Source organism: Rattus rattus, chromosome 7 (genome assembly GCF_011064425.1).
Source record: "Rattus rattus isolate New Zealand chromosome 7, Rrattus_CSIRO_v1, whole genome shotgun sequence".
NCBI classification, from domain to species: domain Eukaryota; kingdom Metazoa; phylum Chordata; class Mammalia; order Rodentia; family Muridae; genus Rattus; species Rattus rattus.
Window position 1 is genome coordinate 5,281,665 of NC_046160.1, and position 23,089 is coordinate 5,304,753.

Consider the following 23,089-nt stretch of genomic DNA (forward strand, 5'->3'; position numbering starts at 1 on the left):
CCAAAACATACAGAAAATCCAGGACACAATGAGACGATCAAACCTAAGGATAATTAATAGGTATAGAAGAGAGTAAAGACTCCCAACTCAAAGGACCAGTAAATATCATCAACAAAATCATAGAAGAAAACTTCCCTAACCTAAAAAAAGAGATGCCCATAAACATACAAGAAGACTACAGAACTCCAAATAGATTGGGCCAGAAAAGAAACTCCTCCCATCATATAATAGTCAAAATACCAAATGCACAAAACAAAGAAAGAACATTAAAAGCAGTAAGGGTCAAGTGACTATAAAGGCAGACCTATAAGAATTACACCAGAGACTATGAAAGCCAGAAGATTCTAATGTCATACAGACCCTAAGAGAACACAAATGCCAGCCCAGGTTACTGTATCCAGCAAAACTCTCAATTAACATAGATGGAGAAACCAAGATATTCCAGGACAAAACCAAATTTACACAATATCTTTCTACGAATCCAGTCCTACAAAGGATAATAGATGGAAAACTCCAATACAAGGAAGGAAACTACACCGTACAGAAACCAAGAATATAATTTCCTTGCGATGAAACCAAAAGAGAGACAAACAAGCATAATTCCACGTCTAACAACGAAAATAACAGGAAGCAATAATCACTATTCCTTAATATCTCTCAACATCAACGGACTCAATACCCCAATAAAAAGGCATAGACTAACAGACCGGATACGTAAAGAGGACCCAGCATTTTGCTGCATGCAGGAAACACACCTCAGAGACAAAGACAGACACTACCTCAGAGTAAATGGCTGGAAAACAACTTTCCAAGCAAATGGTCCAAAGAAACAAGTTTGAGTTGCCATTCTAATATCAAATAAAATCGACTTTCAACCAAAAGTCATTAAAAAAGATAAGAACACTTCATATTCATCAAAGGAAAAATCCACCAAGATGAACTCTCGATTCTAAATATCTATGCTCCAAATGCAAGGGCACCTACAATCATAAAAGAAATCTTACTAAAGCTCAAAGCACACATTGCACCTCACACGAGATTTCAACACCCCACTCTCATCAATGGACAGATCATGGAAACAAAAATTGAACAGAGACTACAGAAACTAAGAGAAGTTATGAACCAAATGGATTTAACAGATATTTATAGAACATTCCATCCTAAATCAAAAGGATATAACTTCTTCTCAGCACCTCAAGGAACCTTCTCCAAAATTGACCCATATAATCGGTCACACAACAGGCCTCAACAGATACAGGAAGATAGAAATAATCCCATGCATCCTATCAGATCACCACGCACTAAGACTGGTCTTCAATAACAACAATAATGACAGAAAGCCCACATATACATGGAAGTGAACAATGCTCTACAATGACAACTTGGTCAAGTAAGAAATAAAGAAACTAAAGACTTCTTAGAATTTAATGAAAATGAAGGTACAACATACCCAAACTTATGGGACACAATGAGAGCAGTACTAAGAGGAAAACTCATAGCTCTGAGTGCCTGCAGAAAGCAACAGGAGAGAGCATATGTCAGCAGCTCGACAGCATACCTAAAAGCTCTAGAACAAAAAGAAATAAATAAACCCAAGAGAAGTAGAAGGCAGGAAATAATCAAACTCAAGGCTGAAATCAACCAAGTAGAAACTAAAAGAACTATACAAAGAATCAACAGAACCAGGAGCTGGTTCTTTGAGAAAAATCAACAAGATAGATAAACCCTTAGCCAGACTAAACAGAGGACACAGAGAGTGTATCCAAATTAACAAAATCAGAAATGAAAAGGGAGACATAACTACAGAATCAGAGGAAATTCAAAAAATCATCAGATCCTACTACAAAAGCCTATATTCAACAAAACTTGAAAATCTGGAGGAAATGGACAATTTCCTAGACAGATACCAGGTACTAAAGTTAAATCAGGAACAAATAAACCATCAGAACAACCCCATAACTCCTAAAGAAATAGAAGCAGTTATTAAAAGTCTCCCAACCAAAAAGAGCCCAGGTCCAGATGGGTTCAGTGCAGAATTCTATCAGACCTTCATAGAAGACCAATACTGTCCAAATTAATCCACAAAATTGAAACAGACGGAGCACTACCAAAATCCTTCTATGAAGCCACAATTACTCTTATACCTAAACCACACAAAGACCCAACAAAGAAAGAGAACTTCACATATAACAGCCATTCAGAGCCTGGCCAACCTGTGGCCCATATATATACAGCCACCAAAACTAGATAAGATTGATGAAGCTAAAAAATGCATGCTGAAAGGGACCAGATATAGATCTCTCCTGAGAGACACATCCAGAGCATGTCCAATACAGAGGTCAATGCTAGCAGCAAACCACCGAACTGAGAACAGGACCCCCTTGGGGGGAATTAGAGGAAGGACTGAAAGAGGTGAAGGAGCTTGCAACCCCATAAAAACAGCAATGCCAACCAAGCAGAGCTGCCAGGGACTCAACCACTACCAAACACTATACATGGACTGACCCAGGGCTCCAACTGCATATGTAGCAGAGAATAGCCTTGTTGGGGCACCAGTGGAAGGGGGAAGCCCTTGGTCCTGCTAAGGTTGGACCCCCCATGCAGGGGAATATGGGGATTGGGGGTGGGAGTAAAGGGGGATGTATGGAGGAATACCAAGGAGGGAGGGAGATGGGAGGGAGCTTATGGACAGGAAACCGGGAAGGAGAATAACATTTGAAATATAAGTAAAGAAATATATCTAATAAAAAATTTAAAAAAAAAGAGTAGACCCCAACACCCCAGGAAAATAAATCTCTTGTGTTTGCATCGAACTCTGCTCTAGTGTCTCACTTGGGGGGGTCTCCCAATAATTAAGACTCACTTCGAGCCTTACAGAAGACATGACATTGACATCCAAGGTTGTCTTAGAGTTCCACTGCTGTGAACAGATGCCATGACCTCTTATAATGACAAACACTGAACTGGGGATGGCTGACAGCTTCAGAGGTTCAGTCCATTATCATCTTGGCAAGAAGTATGGCAGTGTGCAGGTAGATAAGGTGCTAGAGAAGGAGCTGAGAGGTCTGCATCTTGATCTGAAGACAGTCAGGAGGGGACCAGGAGAGCACTGATTTCTTCCACAATGAGCATCAGGAGGCCTCAAAGCCCACCTGCACATTGACACACTTCCTCTAACACAGCCACAGCTCCTAATAGTGCCAATTCCTAGGGACCGAGCATATTCAAACCACCACAGAGGGGAAGTGGAAAGATCTGCACTGGATATGCTCAAAATAAACTGTATACATTGTAAAAAAAAATCTTAAAAAATTAATATGATTCACTGAAACACCAAGGAAACTGTTCAGTTTTGTAAAAATCAACACCTTCTTGAATTTTGGCTTAGGATAGTTTGGATCTACATTTATTTCTAAAACAGGAAAAAAAAAAAAAAAAGAGGACTTATGGAAAGCAGCCACAGAAATACTTACTGAGGGGTGGGGTGGGGTGTGGTGGGGTGGGGGAAGTGCACAGGAAGCAAGTCATTGTGTAAATGAGACCCTTCATTACATGAACTCCTAAGCACAGCTGGGGCACAGCGAGACTTTCAGAGATCAGACATGAACAATTGAGAGTCTCTGGAGAATTTCTGAAAGTTGTTCTAAAAATGTAATCTGAATGCCTAAATTCATTACAAATATCTGTGCTGATGGTGATTTGAACTTGCCTTACAACCTGAGATACGGTTAGAGGCGGGTCTAGGTCAGCTCCCAGGAGTGTGGCCTTTCATTAGGACTGAGTTCCACATATTAAACTGTAAGCGCCTCCATTACAGTGACTAAGGGGTAACTGCTACTGGCCACAGCAGCCCTGCCAGGCCCTGCAGTGCTCACACTTAAATGTCCCTCCTGCAGGAAGCTGATATGTGAGTGTTACAGCTTGGATGGAAAGGATCCCGGCTGCACACTTCACAACAGACCTCACACAGATTTACTGAGAGGGAAACCCGGGAGGGCGGCTGCCCAGAGAAACCAGCAGAGTGCAGGGTTTAAAGAGTAAAGGGTATCCGTGGGCAGGAGTGGAGCTGTCCAAGGTGGTCTAGGATTGGGGACTATGTGGCCTGATTTGGGGGCAAGGATTTGTTTCCTTCAGGGCAGGGCCCCAGCAGAGGGGGGTGGCACAGCCTGGCCTCAAGAGGTCAGGACCTACTGTAGTCTAGAAGGCTGTCGATGACGGTCTCTAGAGATAAGCTTACGAGCCATCCCTTCCCACACACCAGGTTAGTATCAACAGCCAACAGCTAACCAGTCCTAACCGTTCTGCTCTAGAATGGCACCCAGCAGCAGCTGAGCCAACTTCCTGTGCCTGCCATTGCCACTGAGAGGTTTTCTTTCTCCACTGAAGAGATAAGCCAACCAGCAAGACTGGACAACGGGCATTGCCAGGTCTAAACGTAAACCCCCAATGCCCCAGGCTGACTGCTGTGAGATTTATCCAACTGGGTCCCTCTCAAAACTCGTCTAACACACTGGTTCTTTCTGCTCTGTGCTCCGTGGCCTGACCTCAGCATATTCTAGAAAACCAATCTAAATGGCCACCAGGAGGCACTCTACAAACTGACCTCGAAAATGTCTGCACAGGGCAAGTAGACTGAACTCCCTCATGTTCAAGTTTTTAGGAACTGCACTTCTGTACCTAGTGCTTGACAGCCCCTCTTGTTGGCCAGGGTCACAGCGCCCCAAACAACCTTTTATGACTTGGATTGAGTCACTGGCTCCCCAACCCCTTCCCTTCCCCCTACCCACCACCCTCCTCCTGTTTCTTCTCCCACTGCTCCCCTTCTAATTTACCTCTCCCTTTATGAACCTCCTCCCATCCTGCTCTGCCCCTCCCCCTATGACCCTGTAACCCACACCCTAGTCTGCCCTGCCTGGACAGACACACACACGAACACACACGAACACACACGAACACACACACACACACACACACACACACACACACACACACACACACGGCTTCTTACAACACAGTCTGGTTGACCTCTGCTGTCTGCTGCTCTCCAAGAGGTGGCAAGAGCTGAGGGCCTTGTTCCAACTCACGTTCCTTTCTCCCTACACAACCTCCCCCAGACTGAAATGTGGTGAGGCTCCTCCTCAGCCAACCTATCCACCTACATTTGAAAGAGTTCCACTACCTTCGCCAGGCCTATGACCTATGACCTGTATGTCATACAGGGTTCCACTCTCACTCCTGAGGAACACGGGTGGGTTCGCGCAGCCACCAGAAAGTACACAGACTAGACCCACCTAGTGGACAATACAGTTCCTGTGAGTGACAAGTTAGTGCCAGCTGCAGAACCCAGCTGGGATTACCAGCCAGGTCAGGATGGCCACCAGGAGGGACCTTATGGTCTGTTGCCTCCTTCAGGGAATGGAGTTAGAGTCAACTAATGATGACTTTAATAAATTCCATGAAAATCCCACCATGATTCAATATACTCGCCTGGACCCAACCTCCCGAGGAGAAACCATGGTCCTCACTATCCATTTTACTTCTCAGTCATTGTAGAGGGAATATTTTCTGTACTGTATAGATGCATTGCCTGTCAATTTAAAAGACTATGGCCTATGGCTTGGGCAGGAAATGGAAAGTGGGACATCGGGGAGGCACAGAGAATTCTGGGACAAGCCAGGCATGGGAAGATTCACCAGAGGAAGATAGAACAAGACGGACGCATAGTACCTGAGCACAGGTAATTAGCCACGTGACAGAATGTAGGTTAAAATAACTGGGTTGTCTAAGCTATGATCTAGTCAGAAGAGCACAGCTATATGGCCAAAATATTTGTAAACATATTTCGAGTCTGAGTCTTATTTCTGGGAGCATGGAACCATGAGGTAGAAGACCAGACCTAACTTCTCCAAATCCCATCACATAGTTGGAAACTAGAAGGCAGAGAGAGGAGGGTTCTCAAACCCCCTGACAGAAGCTGGTGAAAATGGCTTTTAAAGTCTTCAAAAGCATGAGAGGAGGTGGCAGAGAGAGCTCCCAACAGGCTTGGCTACGGCAGAAGGCTACCCTCTGCCAGGGGCCTGTTTCAAATGTGGCAACTGCCACAAGCCTCAGTAGCCCATGAAGCCACCCCGCCTACTGGCGGCCAGCAACTACAGATCAGAATGCCCCCACGTGGGCCCGCCTTCCATGCCCAGCCACAGAGGCCCAGCCCCACTAGCACAGACACTGCAGACCCTTAGAGCTCCTTGGCCACAGGACTGATGGCTCCATGGCCTCGCCAAGCCAACAATGCTACAGGCAGCAACAGATGAGCCTACCTGTTCCTGATGGACACGGCCTACCTTCTTTGTTTTAACTTCAACTTGGGTCACACAGCATCACCAATCTGTCCCGAGGATGTAACCCCCTCCCATACTAAGGCCCTGCACTTCCCTGCACTCTTGCAAGGTGATTCTTCTTGAGCCTTTCTGGTCATGCCTGTCTGCCTGGGTTCCTTTACTCCGCCATGAAATCCTTAGCTGCTTTGGAGCCTCCCTGGCCCCCAAAAATAACCTTTCCTGAGTCTTATCTTCTTTCCCTAGTTGCCTCACAGATCTACGCCACGCTCACCTGTCCCTACCCTACAGATCCAGTCAACCCTCCTCTTCCTCCTCCTTTCCCTCCAACCCCAGTTTCCTGAAACCCAGTGCTGCGGTCTCAAGCCATTACCCACCTACTATCCCAGGGACTCTAGACTCGCCTCGCAACACTCCCATTCTCCCAGTGCACGAGCCTTCCGGTGCCTACCACATAGTACACCAATAAGGTAGATATCCAACCCACCCTGTGGTTACCAACCCTTCCACCCTCCTGTCTAACACTCCTCCTCAATCTCCTACTTTACCATAGAGGACCCAAAGGATCCCTTCTTTTTTTTTTTTTTGGTTCTTTTTTTCGGAGCTGGGGACCGAACCCAGGGCCTTGCGCTTCCTAGGCAAGCGCTCTACCACTGAGCTAAATCCCCAACCCCTCAAAGGATCCCTTCTTTACTGTCCCCCTGAGCCCTGATTCTTATTGCCTCTTTGCCTTCACCTGGGAGGACCCTGATACACGCACTGGCTTCAAGGCAGCTCACAGGGACAGTTCTCACTCAAGGCTCCCAGGACAGTCCTCATTCTTCTTGCCAAGCTTTGACTCTGGACCTCTCCTCAGGACCTTAATCCTAGCACACTTCTCATTATATAGATGACATTTTACTCCGCAGCCCTTCCCTGTCTGTCCCAAAAAACCAGTGACTCACTACTCAGCTCTCTTGGTTCCCTGGTTACCTCTCCATCTAAAGCCCAGCTGTGCTCTCCCACTGCTGTGTACATGGGCCCAGGCTGTACGACCCTCACCTCTGATCGAGTCCACGTCTTTCAGGCAGACCAGATTCTTCCATTTTTTGTCCCTGGTGGGGTTCTTCAGATACTGGATCCCCAATTTTGCTCTTACAGCTAAGCCACTACACCAAGAAGCCAGAGAGAGTTCCCAAGTCTCCCACTCCCCCCGAAGCCAACCACAGTCTGCTGTCACTTCTCTTTACTGGACGACACCCTCTTAGCAGCCTGCCCTGGCCCTCCAGACCCCACCCACCCCTACTGCCTCTTTACAGGGGAATGACTGCAGGTGTTTTAGCTCAGCCAACTGGGCCCTCCCATCTGCCAGAACTTTTGCCCTCCATCTGTGGATGGCAGCCATGTTTGAGGACCTTTGCCATGGTGGCAGAACTTACCCAGGAGACCCAAGCTCACCCTGATCCAGTTCATCATGGCAGACTCCACCCCTCACCTCTCAATCCTTGAGTCATTTCCCTCTTTCCCTCCCTGGGTCCTCTGGGGTCTAAGCCTTTCATCTGTTTCTAGAAAAACCCCAAATTACCTTGACCCCCAGTCCTGCCCTAAATCCTGCAACCCTCTGTAACCCTCCTCCCTGTCCCATCCCCTATACCTCCTCTCACTCATAGCCTAAAGACTATGGAGACTCTATGCTCACCCTGCTCACCCTGGCCTGGGCTTTTAACCAACCCCTCAGAGCCCCAGCTCATCCTCTTTGTGGATGGGAGCTCTCACTGACAGACTGGTACACCTCCAAGCGGCTTGTGCTGTGGTCACCTCCACTGAAACAGTCGGAGCAAACCACCTCCCAGTGGGGACCTCTTCACAGTAGGCTGAGGTAACTGCTTAACCATGGACTGCAAATAGCCAAGGGCCAACATCTCCACCAATTCTGCCTCATTAAAAGCCCATACCCACTCCTCCTTTTGGACGGAAAGGAGCTTTTTCTCACCACCAAGGGTATGTTCATTGTGACCAACCTTATGTAGCCCCTTAGGGCCACACTTTTGGATGCTCTCCAATTCCCAGCAGAGGTGGCCATCATTCACTGCCAGGGACAGCAGACTCCACTGACCCAGTGGCTCTGAGTAATGCCAGAGCTGATTCAGTGGCCTAGAGCTTGGCTTCCAGCTCTCCAGACCCGTGGGGCAGGCACAGCCTCTTTCTGCCTCCTACAAACCTCAGGGCCAGCTGAGCTGGAGCGAACAACAAGTCCCTTGTCAACAGGACCACACATCCCGACATCTCTGACAGCAGTCCCAAGTCCCGCCCCACCCCGCCCCGCCCAGCCCCACCCAGTAGGTAACCACCCAGGGGTGCACGCCCAGCATGCGGCAGTCAGCCATTCTCCTTTACCTACAAACTGTGAAGCGCTTCCCTACCACAGTCTGCCCTCGACTGCTTCAGTCTCATCCCCTGAGGCCCGGTAGCTCACTCCCAAATAAACTTGCCTGTTTTCTTTTAATTCAGCTCAAATTGGCTTATTTCTTTGGCAGAAAAAAACCTATTCATGGCAAATAATAGGGTTCAGAATGTTGGCTCAACTGCTACTGGTAGCTACTCTAAGGCCAAAGGGACTGGTTTTGATTAAATCAAACTCAGAGTTCAAGAAACCAGGCCTTCCAGAGGGTTCCACTGAACCTAGCAATTCTAAATAAAACCTACCCTATTCTAGACTTCTTAAACTTTGTCTTATTCTTTCCAGAGCATACTGACTAACACCAGTACTCGTGCACAAACACACATACGTCTAATACAACCAAAATAAATCAAGATCACAAATTATCAACTCAAATAGATCTACAGGTACTAAGAACCCAACCAAACTGTTACCTTGATGCCAATAATGTGAGTGTATATCCTGGCATAGTCTTTTCATGGGAAATTCAGCTTAGATTTTTATCTTTTTAAGTTTAGGAAAAATTTAAGCAGGATATTGTGGTGCATGCCTGTAATCCCAGCATTTGATATATAGGCCTTGAGCTGGAGGCCAGCCTCAGTCAGAGAGACTCAGAGAGAGGCTGGCGAGATGGCTTGGAGGCTAAGAGCACTCGATGTTCTTCTAGAGGATCCAGGTTCGGTTCCCAGCACCATGTGGTAACTCACAATCATCTGACCTAGTTACAGGCAGTCGGACGGTTCCCAGCACCATGTGGTAACTCACAATCATCTGACCTAGTTACAGGCAGTCGGACGCCCTTTTCTAGCTTCCACCAGCACCAGATACACACACAATATAGTTTTGTATACAGGCAGAAGAACACATACACAGAAAATGAAAATAAATAAATAAAAAACAAAAAGTGAACACCTATGCCTATTTTATGCACAAACTAACTACCTTACCTCCCCAAAACAACTTTCTACAGGACAAAAAATGACGCTTCCTTGTATCCTGTTCTGAGATTTACACTGTAGTCTACACTGAGCTTGAACTCATACAAGCTGTGACCCAGTCTCCTGCCAGCTGAGATTACATGAGCCCCCGCAGTTCAGTAACTAGAATTCCTCTGCCTTGATGAAAATGTGTCCAACTTGAACATTCGGAATCATTTATGATGTCATTTTCTCTCAACCCGGAACAGCCGCACACCCTTCCTTGTACTCCTTGCACTAACATTCGGGAGGCTGAGGCAGGTGGATACCATGTTCCAGGATAAACAGCAGGAAGCATCCCGCTCCCAGTCTCTGCACTCAATGACTCTTATCCTCACTGAAAAGGACTGGGGCTGGATGGAGCAGTGGTCAGACACTCACCACCACATTCAAGGCCATGGGTTCAGTCCCCAGCATCCCCTAGCAAGTCCATTCCTCCTTGTCTGTCACTTAAGTTTACACCAATTAGCCACAAAGTGCCACACAAAGTGCCAAAAATACAAACTCAAAACAAAATATTTTTAAATATGATTTTTCTGTTTTGTTTCTCGTTACTTTTTCCTTTCCAAAACTACTTTGCTGTAGGAATTAAATGTAAATTGCATACCTGATCCATATCTAAAGTCGTTTCTATCATTTCTTGAAATTTTGAAAAATCAGAACGAAGATCAGTAAGAGGAGTCACAAAAACTGCCAACAACAATGCCTGGTGTCTTCCTAAAACAAAGCAGAAACAGAAATAAAAACAACAGCTCGTAACAATTAAAATAATGAACATCCTTTGAACCAGGAAGCACGACCTATATAGGTCTCTGAACTCAGTTCTACCTTTCTGCTTTAACTCAAAAGTTATCTACAAACAGGGAACTGCTGTGGGGTCTGCACCCAATGCCCCACTACTGGACACTGCCCTCCCTGGATGTCTGTCGTCTCCTTCAGAGCGACGTGGAAACATTAACTATGACTAAATGATAAAGCCATGGAAATAAGACCTCTAATTTACACTCTAATTTCCATTAACAACCCAGTGCTCCAATCAGCAGGGGCTGGGTCAAGTCTTTAAACTGGGAACTTGGCTGTTAAGAGCCACCCTGAGGAATAACCCGTGAGGAGAGGATCAGGAACCAACAAGGTACAAGGAAAGCAGAGTTGGGGCTGGCGCCAGCCCAGCCATGCTGCTCAGTGGCTTTCTCATCTGCAACCTGGCATCCTGAGCCCTGTCCTTGTCAGCACAATACACTGACAATGGCGACGACCCAGAAGACAGGTATGCACCTGAGACGACAGCACATGGCAGTGTGCTCCACATGAGCAGTCACTTCACCCTACACCACTAGTCACTACTACTTGGGACACAAGGATTACTTCTTTCTCCTCATTGCCAATGAATGCTTAAAGGCATCCTGCAGGTGACCACTAGCACATGGAATTTTAATCCAAAGTAATTAATTCCCATTCTGATGGCTCTTCAGTGAGAATGATGAAAAGCACTGGGAGTCACACTGTATTATTAACCACCACTGCCTCTAACACCCTGAGGAGACTACATATGTGAGAACAGACAGGCTGTAAACAACACTTTGCCTACATGATGTCTGCTGTGTTACAATGCCTGGCTCTTTATCTCTATTTGGCTTCAGAACTCCTGGTAAAGGATGAATGGCAGCCAATCAAAACAGTGATGCTGGGTCATAGAAAGCCCTAGCCCCACTGTCTCCAGTAACATTTTCAAAGGGGTATGGCAGTGAGACCCTGTAATCCCAGGCCTTTGGAGAAACCACAGGTATTGAGGACAGACTAGACCATACTATAAGGTCCTGTCTTTAAAAGCTAAAATCACTTCCAAGAATGAACCTTAGCAAGGACAACCACTTTGCTTTCCACTGTGTTAAGATATACAAAGGGCACAAAAACATTTGCTAATACTTAACAACAACAAATACTGAACCTCAGTGTTAATTTGTAATTTTGCTGAAACTGCACTCTATTTAAAGCAGATACCCTGCAGCAGCTGAGTGCTGGTGGTGCACACCTTTAAACACAGCACTCGGGAGGCAGAGGCAGGTGGATCTGTGTGTTCGAGACCAGCCTGGTCCTCAGAGGGAATTTCAGGACAGGAGAGAAGAGAGAGAGAGAGAGAGAGAGAGAGAGAGAGAGAGAGAGAGAGAGAGAGAGAGAGAGAGAAACGAGCTAAGCTGAACTCTACAGATAACTTGTTTCTATCTAATACTTTGTCAGTTCAGTATTTTGCAATTTTTGTGTAAGAACTTGTTTTCCATAAACATTGTCTTTCTATCTCATGACTTAGAAGGATTTCCAAGAATTCTCATGATGGGGCTGGTGAAGACAGCTCAGAAATTAAGAGCGCAGGCTACTCTTGTAGCCAGAGGACCTAAACTGACTTTCCAGCCACCCTATGGAGGCAGCTCAGTTCTCTTTAACTTCAGTTCCAGGGTTTAAGATTCCCAGAGGGCACACACACACACACACACACACACACACACACACACACACACACACACACACACACAAATACACACACACCCCACGGTATCAGAATACCTGTTACATAAAGAAAACAGAACAAAAATAGCTGTTGCACTGCAGATGTGTGGCTTGTCACCCTCGGTGACCCCATCCTCTCCAACAGACTCCTGGAACCTTTGCCACCTCATCAGGCAAAGGTTGGGTTTTAACCCACACCGAGCCATTTTACATTAACGGCCACAGTCAGGAAAGCCCTGCACAAGTTAAGACAAGGTCCACAGGCCCCTGCACATCAAGGTAGAGCATGAACACAGTTCATCCTTTCATCTCCTCTCTCATTCCCAATACAGGTAATAAAGCTGCACGACATTGTTACCAATCAAAACATCAACCACGCTCTCAAATCAGATAACAGAGTTTGGAGTTATCCAAAGTTTCATTGAAATTCATCATTTCAGGAGGTTGGGGAGATGGCTCAATGGTTAGGAGCATACACTGCTCAATGTTCAGACCCACACTGGGCAGCTCACGATTATCCATAACTCCAGCTCCAGGGGTTTCAGACTGTGGCCTCCATGGGCACCTATATTCATTCACATGTATACGGACCCACATACACATAATTAAAATTAAAAATAAAGATGTATTACTTTGAAATTGAAGGCACAGGCCTGTCATTTCTTTCTTAGAAACAAGGCTATAACTATGCTGCATAAGCTGGTATAAACCCTTGCGTATAAGCAGTGTGCCTGCCCCGGCCTCCCCACAGCTGGGATACAGAATTAAACCACCACACCCAATCTGTCAGCATGTCCTCCAACCCTTTTTAGACTTATTCATCTTTAATTTTATATAAAATGCATCCTTGATGCCCACAGAAATCAGAAGAGGTCACCAGATACCCTAGAACTGGAGTTTGGAATGGCCGTGATAGCCACAGAAGTGCCGGAAATCAAACCTGTCCTCTGCAAAAGCAACAAGCGCTCTTAAGCACTCAGCTGTCTCTCCAGTCCCTTAGACTCTTCTCAATGGCATTAACTAAGGGCTGGAGAGGTAGAACTGAGTGCTGCTCCCAGAGGACCAGTTTAGTTCCAGGATCCCACACCAGGCAGTAAACAACTACATTCGCTCCCGGAGACCTGTCTTCCTGTCCCTTCCAAAAGGAAGGGAGGAGAGAGGGACGGACAGATGGACACACACACGCACACACAATTTAGATTCATCAATTACAAGTCCACTGCTCTGTATCAAGGGTTTGCACCTTTTTTTTTTTTTTCTTTTTTTCAGAGCTGAGAACCGAACCCAGGGCCTTGCGCTTACTAGGCAAGCGCTCTACCACTGAGCTAAATCCCCAACCCCAAGGGTTTGCATCTTGATAACTATACTTCAATAGGATTATTTTTCTTTTGCGCTTGTTTTATTTCATATGTTTAAAACCATTACTCTAAAAATAATTTTTATTAGAAGCCAAAATAGCTGGTAGTACAAAACAAAAACGAAATTACAAACACGAGATACTGGGCTGAAGAAGTGGCCCAGAGGTAAAGAGGACTGGCTGCTCTTCCAGAGGGCCCTGCACCACACGCCGGCTCCTAATCACCTGTACTCAATTACAGAGTTCTGGACACCCTCTCAACTCTGCGGGCTCAGGCCACTTGGCTTTGTTTTTAATTTTAAAGAGAGAGGACACAGACACTAGACAGGCCTCAATTCCAGCCTTAATTCCCACCACTCTTCCCGTATTTTCTAGCACTGTGACTAAAACGTCACCTTACTTCACAACATGTCCAATCCCTGCTAGCCTGAAATGCGGCACTGGCTGATGGTACAGTAGGCTCCCTAGCCCCTCGCATCCTAGAAGCTGGCTCTGTTTCATCATTCAAATCTCATGCTGGAAAGTAATTTCTTTGACTTTCCTTTCTTCTTGTTTGTTTTGGTTTTCGAGACAAGGTTTCACTCTGCAGCCCAGGCTGCTCTGAATTTATGGCAATCCTCCTGCCTCAGCATATCAAATTTGGGGATTACAGGTATCAGCACTATATACAACAGCAACTTCTCTTTCCTCGTAAGTGCACGGGTGCTTTGCCTGCATGTAGGTCTGCGTCACTTACATGCCTGGTACCCAAGGAAGCCAGAAGACAGCTTCAGATGTCCTGGAACTGGATTTACAAATGGCTATGAACCATGTGGTGCTCGGAATGAAACCCAGCTCCTCTGGAAGAGCAACCAGTGCTATCCTAAGTGCTGAGCCATCACTCAGCCCAAACAGCAATTCTCAGAGGCCTTCTTAGACCACACCCAGTATCACCTAGGCCGCAGTCTCCCCCATTACACTGCTTACTAAGTATCTGAGATTTACTTATTCTCTTAGTGTCTTTCTCTTCCACCCTTCCATTCTCATGGAGCTGCCACAAAACGAAGAACCACACCTGTCACTGCCACTTAGTCCTGTGGAAGACGGAAGGCACAAGCGGACAGCACAACAACAATTAAGAGGATGGTGTTCTAAAGGAAGAGAGCGCAGGAGAGGAAGCAAGCAACGTGGCCATCGACCCGGACACTTATGTTCACCAAATCAGGACCCTGGATTTCACAGACCACCCAAGGAATTGTGAACGTCTTAAATTAACCGAAGGATGAAGTGTCAGGGCTGGAGAGAAACAAACTGAAGACATCCCTGCTATAGAGTGGCAGAACACTGTGAAAACAGCTACACTAAGCAACTTAAGACTCAGTATATTCTATCAAAATCCCATCTGCATGGGGCCGGAGAGATGGCTCGGTGGTCAAGAGCACTGGTTGCTCTTCCAGAGGGCCAAGGTCCAATTCCTAGCACAGACAGACATGCAAGCAAAACACTCATACGCATAAAATAATAACTTCAAAGTACCTGAGTGGATAAGTTGACCATGAAGTATGTCTGAATGAGTTATTTTAATCTGCTGGAAATTCGTTCAAGTGCAGAAGAGTTATTTTACATTGTACTCTGGCATTTTTGAGCTAGAAATAAAGGCCAATCTCATCTTGTCAATTCCCTATTTCTGGATGTGAGCGTGATCTGACTGGACAGGTATCACCCCACTCTATCACTCAGTGGGACCAACTAAAGCCATGCAGTCCCGTTCCCTCAGAAGGACAAATGCCTTGTCGAGGAGTCTGTGTGGCTGCATTACCCAGTTAGAACCGCCAGCAAGTACCTATGTCTTACAGAGAAAAACTTAATCAATGCTAATGTACTTCCCATGCTGTGGCTGCCCCCTGCTGTCTGGAACACACCTTACTTTCGGTGTTTCTCTGGACTAAAAGCAAGCCTAGAATGAATCAAAGCCAAAAATGTCACAGGATGACAAATTACCTGTGATTTCTCAAAATAATGTGTGTTAATGTACTTTTTAAAGCATGGTTTTGCTCTCAAAAAATATTGTACCTGCTTGCTTTCTTTCTTTGTAGATTAGTCTGTTTTGGCTTTTTCGGTAAATTCAATACACTAAAAAACTGTGATGAACTCTTCAAAAGTAATGGGGATGGGAGGAAATCAGGAAAACAAAATACGAAACAAGATGTCTGCGTAAAGTCTATGAGCCCAGGCTACATGCGTTTGCTACAGCTGGCAACACAGGTAACTTAGCAACTGCCAGCTCAGCCCTGCCATCCAGCAGGTGAGCAGAGGATGAAGGGAAACTCGGGCTTTTAAAAGGGGTTGGGGGGGCTGGAGAGATGGCTCAGCCGTTAAAGGCTAGGCTCACAACCAAAAATAGAAGGGGTTGGGGATTTAGCTCAGTAGTAGAGTGCTTGCCTAGCAAGCACAAGGCCCTGGGTTCGGTCCCCAGCTCCGAAAAAAAGAAAAAAGAAAAAAAAAAAAGAAACGGGAGCAGAGAGAGGATAATACAGACTGACACCAAAAAGGATTCAGACCAGAACTTGTCCTTTAGTTAGTTAGCTTTGCTTTTTGAGAAAGTGTCTCTCTATGCAACACTGTCTTAGAACTTCTATGTAAACCAGGCTGGCCTCAAACTCAGAGATGTGATGCCTCATGACCAAATCCGGGGGTGACGGAAAGGGCAAACAAGAACATTTAAATGTGCTAAGCCACAGAAAGAGATGATTTTAAGACAAAGGTCGCACAAGCTGGGCACACTGGTACACCGCCTGTATCTGAGCACTTCAGAGGCAGAGCCAGGCAGATCCTTGTGGGCTTGAGACCGCCTTACTTATACAGAATTCCAGGCCACCCAGGGCTTCATACGACACTGACTCAATCAATCAGTGAGTAAATAAGAAAATAATAAGTAATTAAATCTGTATGGGCCACTTATCAGGAAACAAAAGGACACCTGCTCACTGTACAAGGTGGGAGATACAGAAAACAGAAAAGTCCAAAACAGCTGCCATGGGGTGAGGCTCTGAGCCATGGTCTGTTAAGACTCACTCAAGTCCCCAGGCTTGGTGACGAGCCTGCACCTCTGAGCCATCTCACTGACAAGAGGAGAAATACTTCTGTAAGGCACTTTGAAAAAATGAGAACACTTTAGTATCATCTTTTCCATGTGTGGTGTTTATCTGTACGCTCTGGTGTGTGTGGGTGCACATCCAAGTAAAGGCTGTTGTCAGGAAGTTTCCAGATTACTCTTCCCCACTGCAGTCTCTTGATGGAACTCTCTGTCTCTGTTTTAAAGATGTATTTATTCTATGTATGTGAGTACACTGTCGCTGTCTTCAGACACACCAGAAGAGGACATCAGATCCCACCTATTACAGATGGTTATGAGCCACCACGTGGTTGCTAGGAATTGAACTCAGGACCTCTGGAAGAGCAGTCAGTGCTCTAAAAACTGCTGAGCCATCTCTCCAGCCCCCCAACCTCCGACCCCCCCTCCCCCCACAAGGTCTCTTAATTGAAGCTAGAGCTCACTGATATGAGTCTTGCTAGCCAGGTTGGTGCTTCAAGGACCCCGTCTCGACCTGGAACTATGAACATCCCCACCCGACATAAATAATACATGGGTTCTAGAGATCCCAACTGCAGTCCCTGGGCCTGTGTACCAAGTGCTTAAAGTCTCTAGCCATTGGTTACCTTTTATAAAACAGTGCCTTAGGCCAACGAAATGGCTTACTGGGTAAGGGGCTTGCTGCCAAGCATGACTGTCTGATTTCGATTCCTGTGACCCACACATTGGAAGGAGAGAACTAACTCCCAAAAGCGGCTCTTCTGTTTCTGTACTCATTCTGGCAGATAACACAAAATAAATTATTGTCACAACAAAATTTAATTTGTATTCTGTCATCAAGAAGCTGAAGTTAAATTTGTCTGGAAAAAAACCCCAAAATTTCCCATAATACTGAAAGATCTATTTTGAGACACAGAACTCAACCGTCTTCAGTCACATAAGCACTCCACCGTCAAACCCCTAAGGGGTATGTTTTAATAGATTTAAGAGTTGTTGATATTTGGTTCAAACTGAAAATGCTTTACACGTTAGATATTTAGTAACTATACAAACTAAAACTGGTGTTGTAGAAATTTACACTCAGTCCGAGGAAGCTGCAGTGGGACACTGCAAAGATGGAGGACTCAATGGCTAAGACACTTTCTTAGGACAGGTGGAACGACGTCCAATCTGCAGCACCCAGACAAAGACATGGCCCCTACTATAACCTCACCCTGAGGAGGAGCAGCAGATCCAAGAAACATGATGAATGCACACGTCACTGGCCATCAGCAACTAGGAAAGCAAGCGTCTGAATAGGCGAGGTCTGAATAGGTGCTGCTCTGGGCACACGTATGCACGGGCACACGTATGCACAGGCACACACGCTCCATCTACAGGCATGAAGCCCCACAGTGCCCATGCAGACACTTTGTCAAGGACATGACTTCGCTCACATACACTCTATTACATAACTATATGGACTGTGTATGACAGCACCTTTCTATGGAGACGTGGTGTTGTGCAGTCTAGGCTGACCTTGAACTGCTGAAGGGCTCTGGCAGGCCCAGGCACAGGGAACATGGCAAACACGGTGCTGGGTTAGATCACACTCCTAAGGCTGGCCCCAAGGTCTGGTCCCTTAGTAGAGCACTGTCTATGCCAGACTCAGTGTGAACCTATTAGAAAACGTAGCCATCGTCACGGAGAGGGACTAAACCTAACTTCTGGAAGGACGGCACCTTCCATGCTAGGCATGGTAAGTAAAACAGAGGTGAGGAGAAAATAAAAAGGTGGGGACTAAGTAAAACAAAGCTGCCGATACCTTGGTATTTCTCCAGAGCCTGAATGACGTTGGGAAGCTGGTTCACACCCTGATACAGTCGATAACAATCTTGTAAATTCGCTGCTTGTCTCTGAAATTTCTTGGCAAGCCGGTTAAGATCTGGAAATCGGCGAAGTAAATCCTCCTGTAGACTCTGCCTCAATTCTGAATCTTCAACAAAAGCTTCCACTAAATTTAATCTGGAGAAAAAAGTAAAGTAAAATTAGAGTGGTAAGAGCTCAAATAGGAAGGCACTGGCCACTAAGCTGGACAACCTGAGTTCAGTTCCCAGGAGGTCCACACTGTAGGAGGGAACTGATCCCCTCAAAGTGTCCTTGACTTCCACAGTGTGGCAACACCCCACAACACACACAAATCACTATCCTGACTGCCTCAATCTCTTCAGGGCTGGAATTTCATTACATGTAGGCTTCACCATGGTTAGCTTAAAAAAAAACAAACAAACAAAAAAAAAAAACAGAAAAAAATTAACTTTAAAAAGTAAAGACCAGAGCTGGGGAGATGGCTCAGTGGTTAAGAGCACTGACTATGGGGTTGGGATTTAGCTCAGTGGTAGAGCACTTGCCTAGCAAGCGCAAGGCCCTGGGTCCGGTCCCCAGCTCCAAAAAAAAAAAAAAAAAAAGAGCACTGACTGCTCTTCCAGAGGTCCTGAGTTCAGTTCCCAGCAATTACAACCATCTGTAATAAGATCTGATGCCCTCTTCTGGTGTGTCTGAAGACAGCTACAGTGTACTCACAAACATTAAATAAATAAATAAATAAATAAATAAATAAATAAATAAATAAAATCTGAAGAAGAAGAAAAGGAGGAAGGAGATTGAAGAAGAGGAAGAGGAGCAGCAGCAGCAACAACGTCAGGCAATGGAGGCAGATAGATCCCTTTAATCCCAGTGTTCAGGAACAGAGGCAGAGAAATCTCTGAGCTCAAGGCCAGCCTGGTTCATAGAGTGAGTTCCAGAATAGTCAGGGCTATACAGAGAAACTGTCTCAGAGAGAGAAAGAGAAAGGGGCGGGGGGGGGGGAACACAGACGACCAGAGAACACCAAACACAGAGACAGATACAACTGATCTTCTACAGAACTCTGGCACAAGAGGCAAGCCATGCCTGTAAGCTAGCACCTGGGAGATGAGACGGGAGCAGGAAGAACAGGAGGTCCTTACGGCAGTCTATGCCTAACGAAATGGGTATGAGGCCAACCCGGGCCATGCAACACCCGGACTCGAAGCAAAATACGCAAAGCACTAGCACAAAGCAAATCACAATGCTCCAGTGTCTGGCCCAGGTATCCTGGAAAGCCTAGCAAATTGCTAGTTTCACAAGTCTATTCAGTAAACCACTTCAGAGTAATTACAGTGTCAGTTTATATCTCTAGATAACAGACATGTAAAAGGAAGACTTCTGTCTCCTTGACAATGCCACTTTAACATCCCAATTTTAGAACATTAACAGAGTATACCTATCAGTCATACTAAACTCGATTTCCCAGCTGCACAAAATTTGATACAGAATTAATTCACAGTTCAACTGGAATGCAAGATAAATCTTTTTTTCTTTTTTTTCGGAGCTGGGGACTGAACCCAGGGCCTTGCGCTTGCTAGGCAAGCGCTCTACCACTGAGCTAAATCCCCAACCCCTGCAAGATAAATTTTTAAGAGCCAGTTAATCCCTAAAATCACAAAGGGCTCTTTGGAAATTAATCATAAAATATCTGGTATTTTAAAAAGTTATTACAGGGGTTGGGGATTTAGCTCAGTGGTAGAGCGCTTGCCTAGCAAGTGCAAGGCCCTGGGTTCGGTCCGAAGCTCCGAAAAAAAAAAGTTATTACATTTACTTCTCTGTGTGTGTGTTTACAGATGTGTCACAGCACCCACACGAAGGTCACAGGGCAAAGTCAAGAGTCTTCTCCCTCTACCATGTGGTCCCTCAGATGAACTAGCTCATTAGGTTTGGAAGTAGCCATCTTTAACCCCCGAGCTTTCACCAACCCGATGTCTGGTTTTGATAACCTGCATGCTTGGGAGCTGGAGCGATGCCTCGGTGGTCGAGAGCACCGGCTGCTTTCCAAAGATCGCAGTTTGGATTCCCAGCACCCAGGCACCGGGTCACAGCTGCTGGGAACTAGTTCCAGGTACCCAACAGCGTCTTCTGATGTTCCCAGGCTCCTACACACACGTGATATAACATACATACACTCAGATAAACCTGGATCAGCAGGTCACTTAGTGACAGGACCCTGCAGGGGAAGATCAGGGCTGAGAACATAAAAGATATGCAAGTTGGGGGCTGGAGAGACGGCTCAGCGGTAAGAGCACTGACTACTTTTCCAGAGATCCTGAGTTCAATCCCCAGCAACCACATGGTGGCTCACAACCATCTGTAATGAGAGCCGATGCCCTCTTCTGGTGTGTCTGAGGATGGCAACGGTGTATTCACATACGTAAAATAAATACATCTTTAAAAAAAAGGACAGTGTCATCAGACAGCAGCAGCACACCCCTTTAATCCCAGCACTCAGGAGGCAGAGGCAGCATCTGAGTTTGAGGCCAGCCAGGTCTACTGAATGAGTTCTAGGATGGCCAGGGCTGCAGAGAAACCCTGTCTTGAAACCCCCAAGCCCCCCAAAAGTATGGCATCTCCTGATATCATCAAGCAATGCTGCACAGAGGAAACACAGGACATCTCAAGTGCACAGAGGCCCTGAGACTGAAAACAATGGCCCTTTAGAGGGCAGCGAGTGGCTTCTCAGAATCCAAGGCAGAAGCTTCCTCTACGCCCCAGGCCATTACTGGCCTTGCCAGCATGTTCCTGGTTTTAGATAAAGAACTAGGTCCCTTCTCCATAACATCAGGGCTTCCAGGAAAGCCCTAACATCAGCCTTGTTCCCAATACAGACATGCATAAACAGACAGATGTTATTAAAAACAAACAGGGACAGGCTTGGCGCACACCTCTGCTCCCAGCGCTCGCTCGGAGACAAAGGCAACTGGGTCTCTGTCAGCCTGGTCTAAAGCCTGATCTCTGTCTCAAGGAGAAGCAACAGAGCAAGGCCATGTGATGACGCCCACCTCTGCTCCCAGCTCTGAGGCAGAGGAATGAAGATATCTAAGGAATTTAAGGTCAGCCTGGTCTTACAAATCAAGTTCCATTCCTGCCACGGCTACATAGTGAGAACCTGTCTCAAAAATCAACAGCAATCTGTCATTTCTTTAAAACCAGTAAAGGATGGAAGGTTGAACCAACAGTTAAAAGCACTTGGCTGTTCTTGCAGAAGAACCAGGTAAGGTTCCTACCACCCACATGGCAGCTCAAAAACAATCTGTAACTGCAGTCCAGGGGTCTGATGTGCACTTCTGACCTCCTCAGACACCAGACACACCTACACTACACACACACACACACACACACACACACACACACACACACACACACACGGGAAAACATTCATACACATAAAGTAGATAAACCTAAAAGCACAAGTCTTATCTTTAAAGTTGTTGGCCGGTAAGAAAGTTCCTTAGGTAAAAGCCTTAGGCCCTGACTCCAACACCCAGAACCCACGGTGAAGGGAAAGAACTGAAGCTCCCCACCCCCACTGCCCATGCTCCCCCAACAAGTAATAAATAAAAATAACTGTTAAAAAACAAGGAAAATAAACTGGGCTAGGGACGGAGCTCAGCACAACATCCTGAACGAGTTTCCATCCTGATCGATTCAAGCTCCAGGCAACACATAAACTGGGGGAGGTGGCCCAGCACCTGGGAGGTGAAAGCAAAAGGATCACAAGTTCAAAGTTAGGCAAGAGAGGCTCAGAGGACAAAAGCCCTCACTGAGAAACCTGTCTATTTGAGGAGTTTGATCCTAGAGCCTACATGAAGCTGGAAGAATGGATGCCACGAATTTATGGTAAACACTGTACGTGCTCACGCTTCTGCCTGCCTTGTGCTCGTTCTCTCTCTCTCTCTCTCTCTCTCTCTCTCTCTCTCTCTCTCACACACACACACACACACACACACACACACACACCCCACATACACCACACACATAATAATTTGTTTTATTTTCTCATTCTCAAGTAATATCGAGTTCAGGGTCAACCAGGACTCTAAAACAAAACTAAGTAAAAGTAAAATAAAAGGAGTGTGAAATTGTGTATGAGAGTAAGTGGCATTGATTCCCACACAGAGCAAGAACAAATTGCTCAGGGGCAGGGGCAGGAAAGCACACACTAAACGCTGTACCTCTCTTCAATCCTGTTTTTATCCATGAGCGGCTGTTTGATCCACTGGCTAACCAGCCTTTGTCCTTGAGCAGTTTTGCATTTATTCAATAATGCAGCCAGAGACTGAGAGCCTGTGGTGTCTTCAACAGAACCCTAGAACACAAAAGTAAATACGTACGTACGTACATACATACATACATACATACATACATACATATATACATACAATAAAAACAGTCATCAGCAAAGACTAATATGCCATGAAATACAATTTGGGCAAAAAGAATAAATATTATTCTCCAAATATAAACTGAGAACTGTTCACAAAAATTTCAAGTGAAAACCAAATTTCAGTCTGTTCATCTGTATTACAGACA

At 45.8% G+C, this 23,089-nt stretch overlaps 1 protein-coding gene across 1 annotated transcript in view; it reads right to left on the minus strand.

The window, feature by feature from the left end:
* Msh2 (mutS homolog 2) overlaps window positions 1-23,089 on the minus strand; it is a 57,519-nt gene that overhangs the window by 22,123 nt on the left and 12,307 nt on the right. Inside the window, exons 6-8 of the mRNA XM_032908713.1 lie at window positions 22,732-22,865; window positions 18,471-18,670; window positions 10,339-10,448 (exon numbers count right to left, since the gene is read on the minus strand). Coding sequence (XP_032764604.1) covers window positions 10,339-10,448; window positions 18,471-18,670; window positions 22,732-22,865 — 444 coding nt within the window. The remainder of the gene's footprint in view (window positions 1-10,338; window positions 10,449-18,470; window positions 18,671-22,731; window positions 22,866-23,089) is intronic.